The 7,876-nt window shown below is 31.5% G+C and overlaps 1 protein-coding gene across 2 annotated transcripts; it reads right to left on the reverse strand.

The window, feature by feature from the left end:
- Positions 1-521: 521 nt before the first annotated feature.
- On the reverse strand, positions 522-2,076 carry LOC123209717 (ABC transporter G family member 37-like). Of its 2 annotated transcripts, XR_006501113.1 has the most exons (5): positions 1,427-2,076; positions 1,245-1,318; positions 983-1,153; positions 657-768; positions 522-549 (listed from the first exon to the last, which is right to left on the reverse strand). XR_006501113.1 is itself a non-coding variant. In XM_044627847.1 (4 exons), the coding sequence occupies exons 2-4, from the start codon at positions 1,314-1,316 to the stop codon at positions 546-548; spliced, it is 450 nt and encodes a 149-aa protein (XP_044483782.1). In that variant the 5' UTR covers positions 1,317-1,318; positions 1,427-2,076; the 3' UTR covers positions 522-545. The 2 variants fall into 2 exon arrangements, 1 of the variants encoding a protein (XP_044483782.1); XM_044627847.1 differs by having other exon boundaries at positions 983-1,318.
- Positions 2,077-7,876: the final 5,800 nt, after the last annotated feature.

Consider the following 7,876-nt stretch of genomic DNA (forward strand, 5'->3'; position numbering starts at 1 on the left):
GTCTCGCCATCCAATTAGTAAAACTTAGCCTTAAATGCTAACTGAACATTAAGTGTTATTAATTTCAGCTTCTAATTGAATTGTTTAGTGGATTATATTTGTTGGATTTGGTCCATAGATGTATGCCATGTTGAACTTAGCCGAACTATGTTAAAAATTGCTAATATTGGCTACGTGTAAAGATTGGTTTATTACCAACACAATCTAAGCTAAATACAAATTAAACCCTTATATTTCACATTCAGTGACTAAATAAATAAAAAATATGAAAGATATATAAAAGCAGAAACAGGAGATGAAAGATGGCCCTTTAATTTTCTGGCTTAAACTGAGGCAAACGAAACACAAAATTCACAATTTCAGACAACATTTCAAGCAAATCACGATTTAAAACTATACCATCATATACATCCTCAGCGAAAATTTCCTGAGATCACATTGTGTCCACTTGTTGCCCAGAGTTCAAACAAAAATGACACCAATTTTCAATTTGTTATCTAATTTTTCCAATTGTTGGTAATAAATTCAGTAACAAGTTGCCAATCTCATCTGTGAAATTAAAAAAAAAAAAATCATACTTATGTTTTATTAGTTTTGTTGATAAGTATTTGAAACGATGAAAATGACCTAAATGCCAGCAATAGAACTAGAAGTACCTCAATGATTTTGAAACGGTTACAGAAGGGAGAGGGCGCATATGGTTGTTATGGCTCAGTTCAAATTGATTGGTAACTGCAGCCGTGCAGCCGGTTACTAGAGCAGACTCCACTGGAGTCATATCGCTGATAGCCACCAAGGAAGGAGACACCTAACAGACATGCATCAGCTACTGTAGATAAGCAATAATCTGATATGCAGTTGAACGGTCTAAACCATTTCATATTTCATCCATAAATAAATTGCTGCAGGCATCTATTCCTTGCAATCATCTCTACTATAAACATTACTACCAAGTGGAACAGATGCATTTATAAAAAATTACCAGTACTCAGTCTCCTCTTTTGACCTCCAGAGATACCTCTTCTCATCTCATCTCCCACCATTGTGTCACCAAAAATATCGGGTTCAAGGACCTGGGATGTCTGAAGACAGTTAAAACATGATCTGTTTGAAGGGTTGTTTTTGGTCCTTTGCTTGAAATTGGCTGTAATAACTACCATTGCCATGAATATTTCACACATGTAGCAACAACATATAGAACAAAACATCAGATATAAACAAGACATCAAACATAATGAAGATACCTTCATGAAAGTATCTACGTCTACATTCGGAACAATTCCTGACTCCTCTCTTTTACTGACTTCCATCATCATATCTGTACAGGCAGAAAAAAAAAAAAAGCTCTGTACATACCAACAACTCATGGGAATTGATAAGGTGGCTATGATTAAAACTTCATTGAATTAAATCTAAGGAAGCCTACTTCCTCAGTTTCCAAAACCAATTGGGCAGCAAATTCAAGTGTTTCCCTCAGTCATTTTAGCAATATGCAGATCCTCTTAGCTTATATAAGCTTGTGTTTTCTGGGGAACAAACTCATCCAACCGGTAACCATTGTAGGAAACTTTTCCCCTGTTACCTTTGAAGAAAGCAGAAGCAAAACTGAATACATTCGGAAAGCAAACTATGATAGCACACCATAGAGAAGTAAATTAGCTGAAGAAAATAGAAGTGAAACTGAGTAAATAAGGAAATCGAACTAAGATAACTGAAACTGTTTTATCTTGCATCAAGCTAAAAGTAAATAAACATATGACCACAAATAGACTTGATATTCTCTCTTCAATATAAAGGAGAAAAACCTTGGGTTTGTGCAGCATAATACAAGAGTACAGTAGAAGAGGTATAATCAAACACTAGAAAATTAGTAAACCTATCAAAGAAGTGTACTTGTGATGCCTTGAGCTTTTCTTTTATGATTCTATCATGTTTAAACAAGTTGAATATACATTTATAGATTCATGCATATGACTGATACTCGTATTTAAAATGATGGTGAGGTACAAAGAAATTCTGAAAGCTTTAGAGATTTGTAAGGAGTTCCTGAGAGACTGTTAGAACACCAACATCAGTCTGGGAGGTCTACCGTATGCCATAGAGTTTCTTTTAAACAATCACAATGCATTCCAAATATTTTTAGAGGCTAAATTCATTTCATGTATTTTGTTAAGCACCTGCAATATAACTTTTAAGACTGCAGATAGCAATACTGTTGTAGAAATACATTCTAACTCAAGAAACTAAAGTGCAATCCAAAAACCAAGACCTTCATGTGCTTGAGTTTCGGTAATAAATTGACTTGAATGCTGAGACAATTTTGGCCACGAGACCAACAAGGTTTAGGCGATCCAATACTGTGTTTGGTTTGGATCATATTTTATTACCAAACCAAAATTAAAATTGAGTATAAATGATTATTATGTTCGATAAAATTTAATAGATATAAATAGTTATTGTGTTTAGTTTGAGGTAATAAAATAATATTAAGATATAATTTTACTTAAGTGTCCTTAAATATAATTACTTTTAAAATATATTTTACATCATTTGTTATATTGATTTAAAATGAGGGAATTTTAGTCTTAAAAGATTTATAACTAAAAGTAAAATTATAATAAAGATGACCTTCCCCTAAGGGGGTGTTTGGTTTGGGTAATGTTTTATTAACAAAATAGAAAGATTATCTTGAAGATAGATTACTTAGAAGATTATTGGGTATAAATAATTACTATGTTTGATAAAATTTGGTAGGTATAAATAATTATTGTGTTTGGTTAAAGGTAATAAAAGATTACTAGTAAATTATTTTACTTAAATGCTCTTGAATATAATTATTTTTAAATATTTTTATATTATTTTTCATATTAATTAAAAATAAATTTATTTTTGTCTCAAAAAATTAATAAATAATAATATAATTATAATAAAATCAAGATTACCTCGGTAATCTTTAAATACCTAAGGTGAATGTGGTAATCAGATTACCAGTATCACGTCAGCATTGATAATAGAAGATTACCAAGGTAATATTAAAACCTCAAACCAAACACCCCCTAAATGTAATCTCATCTACCAAACATCCAGACACCGTATTCCATCCCCCTTCACGCCCCCAAAAACAAAAAGCAAAATTAAATTTCTGATTGGCCGAAGGATTAGGAATAATAATGTTAAACACAAAACAGCGGTAATGAACATAAGCAAGGGCCTCCAACCTCTGTGACTCTGCCCAAATATTTACATGCAAAAATACATATATCCACTCAGATGTGAGGCGGATCCTTTGCGCTGCTTTCACTTACAAAGCTTCTCCAAGGTCCATTTAAATAAGCAGGCTTGACAACTGTTGCGACCGGTTCAGGCTTCATAATAGGACTTGTGTTCCTCTTCGTTGTCGTCTTCTTCTTGGTTGGCATTGGCTGGTGGATCAACAACGCCGTGCATGGCAAGGATGGGAGTTGAATGGGATGGGAGGAGGTGGCATGATTGGGGGTGGAGTGCTGTGAAAGAGTTGCTTTTGGTTGGTGAGGATTCGGGAGGCGGTGGTTGTGAAGAAAATCTCTAGGTTGCAAGTTGAAAGCCTTCTTTTACATTTAAAACTAAAACTACACGTGTGGCCTTTTCATTCAAATCAAAATTTTAAAACAGTTTTAAAACTAAAACTACACATTTATATATGTTATCAAATAATTAGGTGTTACTTTATTCTTAATTTAAAATCATTCAATCATATAAGGACACATATAAATGTACACACATTTATATACCAAAATAGACACATAGTTTTATTGTTTAAATAAAATAATACCTTAGTAATCTAACATAGTAATTTTTTATCAAATTTGATAAAAAATAGCAATAATTTATACCTAATAATCTTCTAAAAAAATTATATTTGTGATAATCTTTTAATTTTGATAATAAAATATTACTCACCCTAAATGGTACATCAAAAATGTATCATAAGCCAAAAAGTCTCATCTCAACTCAAGGTTTTGTATTGCTTTTACAGTTGAATTTAGACCAAGCTAACTTAAGTTGATTCTAATTGAATTCAAATTAAACTTTCAATTTGATAGTTTAGTTTAAGGTTAATTTAAATTTCTATCCAGATAATAATTTTCATTGTATCGATAATACTGTTTGTTTATTATTAAAACTATTTATCTTATTGATGACATCATTTATCCCGCATTTTATCTCTAACAACATTTTTTATCAACTCGAACGAGCTCAATCTCGAGTTGATCATTATGGATTTGGGTCGAACTTGAGTTAATTCATATTCGTGTTCGGTTCGACTCAAGTCTAACCCTAATTGTTTCTAGAAAGTAACAAGACCCACAAAATTTGAGCACAATTTGCAAATTTGCAAATTTGCAAGCGATTCAGGGTCTCACAAGCTGACTTATAAGTTAACACGATGTAATATGCAAAAATTTTAAAATAAAAATCCCAACATTTAGAAACAATGACAAAGACATGACATGATTGTTCAACTCCTCACATCCATGAAGATAGTTTCCTATTACATCATATATCTACATAGGAAAATAATCACTTCTTATCAAACAGAGATTATTTCATTAATATAATTTTCTTAGTTTATAGAGACTTACAATAGGAATTAATCTTTAGAAGCTGATTATATCTCAATTGTGTATATAATTATAATACTACTTTTTGATCCTACGAATATAAAATATTCAACAGATGTGGAAGACCCCAACCAATATTCAAAGATCAGATACATTCTCTTGTACTGCATTACTCTACCAAAATCTCTTTAGTAAGATTTGAATTACACATCCATGGATGCAAACTTCAGAACAATAAGTCAAACCAAGTTAGAAAGTTCTTTTTTCAAGTATTTCACTATATCACACAAACAATAATGAAAATTCATTATGATTAGATCAAATTTAACAAATATTATATTAGAATAATGGACAACATCGTAACAAACAAGTCAATCGAATTCAATTCGAGCTTGAGCTCTGACAATTTAGATCAAACAAATTAAATTTGAACAATAATAGATCAAACTTGATCCAAGCTTGAGTCAAAGATTAGACTTAATTTCATAAATAAATCAAGTTTTAACTAATTTGAATTTAAATTCCATTTGAATTGTATTCAAAATTAAAAATCTCAATTGTACAAATCAAATCGAGTTTGTGTTAAGATATTCCAATCTCAAGCCAACCTTTATTCACGTATGACTCGATCTAATTTAGCCCTTGTTATAGATTTATAGATTTGAACCCCAAGATATTCCGATCCAAAACAATATCACAGTGGAAAAAGCAGAAAAAAATAACAACACGATATACTTGGTTCGGATTTTGTAAATGAAATCCTACATCCAAGGCAGAGGCGTTCCTCTAGTCAAATCTACTATTTATCAAGTGCGATTACATAATACAAGCACACGAATCTCAACCTTTGTACAACCAAAACAATATACAAAGCATATACACGGTAAAACAAAGTCAAAGAGAACTTGACTTCACCAATGAGACACCGCCAATTGAACTCAAGAAGTCGAAACTCCTTCACAGCAGCCATAAGATGCAAGAAACCAGAAAAGAATTAAAACCCAATAGCCTCACGCCTTTCCTCTCTATATTCAGTTCACAGCTAATGCAAGACTTATATACTTAGGTCAAAAAGTGTGAAAGCCCAACGAAATGACATAATTGCCCTTTTTTAATAAAACTAAAGACTCATGCATCCTAAACTACAATTACAACACTACCCTTATAGTTTTTAAACAAAACATTACAAACTCCACCTTGTTTGAAAACTATAAGATTCAAAAACCATGAATTTAACTAGTAAAAACACCTCTGCAAGACAGACTCACACATTTCCAATATGTAACAAGTCTAAGGCATTCTTAAACTTGTTTATTGGAATAACTTTTGTCAAAATATCAGCATGATTAACCTCTGAAGCAATTTTTTCCAGAATTACCTGATCTTTAGACAAAATTTCCCTTATAAAATGCAACCTACCATCTATATGTTTTGTTCTCTCATGAAAAACACTATTTCTAGACAGATGTATTGCACTTTGTGAGTCACAATATATCACAGGAGTGCCACAACTCAACCCCAACTCTTCTGTTATACTTTCAGCCACAAAACTTCTTTAGTAGCCTCTGTTAATGCAACATACTCAACTTCTGTTGTGGACAAAGCAACAATATGTTGAAGGCAACTCTTCTAACTTATCACATTATCACCATATGTGAAAATATATCCAGTTAGAGACCTTCTCTTGTTTAAATCTGCAACATAATCTGAATCACAATATCCTTTAACATGTAAACTGTTAGTATCAGATGCAGTATATACAAGATCAAAATCACATGAACCTTTCAAATATCTTAACACCTATTTAACAGCATTCTAATGTATTTTACAAGGTTTTCCCATGAATCTACTCATCAAACTGATTGCATAAGCAATATCAGGCCTGAATCCTATCATAACATACATTAGACTATCATAGCATATATTCAGATTCATCAGTTAGTAAATAATGTAAAATAGACATCAATTTGGAATGAGCTCTTATAGGAGTATTAACAGATTTAACATCATGCATACCATACAATTCAAGAACCTTTTTAACATACACAAATTAAGATAGAGTTAAAACACCTTTAATCCTATCTCTAGCAATATCCATGCCTAAGATTCTTTTTGTAGGTCCTAAATCTTTCATTTCAAATTCATCTTTTAACAATTTTTTCAACTTATTCAGATCACTTATTTTCTTTGAGACAATAAGCATATCATCAACATATATCAACAAGTAAACATAACTGTCTGTTTCAATTTTACAAAAGTAAACACAATTATCAAAGTTACTTCTAAAAAAGCCAATAGAGAGCATATTGTCATCAAACCTTTTATACCATTGTCTTGGTGTCTGTTTTAGGCCATATAATGACTTTTTTAGTAAGCAAACCATATCTTCAGATCCAAGTTTCACAAAACCCTCTGGTTGCTTCATATAAATCTGCTCTTCTAGATTACCATGAAGGAAAACAGTAGTAACATCTAGCTATTCAAGTTTTAAATCAAATGACACCACAACTGATAAAATAAGCCTTATTGATGTATGTTTGACTATAGGTGAAAAAATCTCATGATAGTCAATTCCTTCTACTTGGGAAAAACCTTTTGCAACAACTCTAGCCTTAAACCTTTCATTTTCAAAGTCTGAAGCAGTAGGTTTTCTTTTAAAAACCCATTTACAACCTATAATCTTTTTATTTACAAGTCTTTTAATAAGAATCCATATGTTATTTTTATGCAGGGAATCTATCTCAACTTGCATGACATTTAACCATTCATTTATGTGTTTACTCATATGGGCTTGTTTAAAATTTAAAGGTTCATTCAATTCAATACAATCACCTATATTAAATGCATGTGATATGAGATCTACATGAGCATATTTAGATGACAGTTTAATAGCTCTTCTAGACCTATCTCTAGCCAATTGATAATCAAAAAGATCAAAATGTACATCACTGTCTAAACTATTTTGACTCTAACTCTGTGATAGTTGCTGGTTCAAACCCTTATCTTCATACTTTGGAGTATGAATTGGATCTGAGCCCAAACCAGGTCCATCACTTGACTCAAAACTGTCAGAATTACTCAAGTTAGAATTCTCCACCTCAATATAAACCTGTTTAGACTGAGATTGGTTAGAGATAAACAGATCTTTATAAAAAACAGATTCATTAAACACAATATCTCTACTAATCACACATTTTAATTTATCAATTAACCAGACTTTATAACCCTCAGTCCCTATAGGGTATCCTAAGAAAACAACTTTTAAAGCTTTAGGG

Source organism: Mangifera indica, chromosome 2 (genome assembly GCF_011075055.1).
Source record: "Mangifera indica cultivar Alphonso chromosome 2, CATAS_Mindica_2.1, whole genome shotgun sequence".
Taxonomy (NCBI): Eukaryota; Viridiplantae; Streptophyta; class Magnoliopsida; order Sapindales; family Anacardiaceae; genus Mangifera; species Mangifera indica.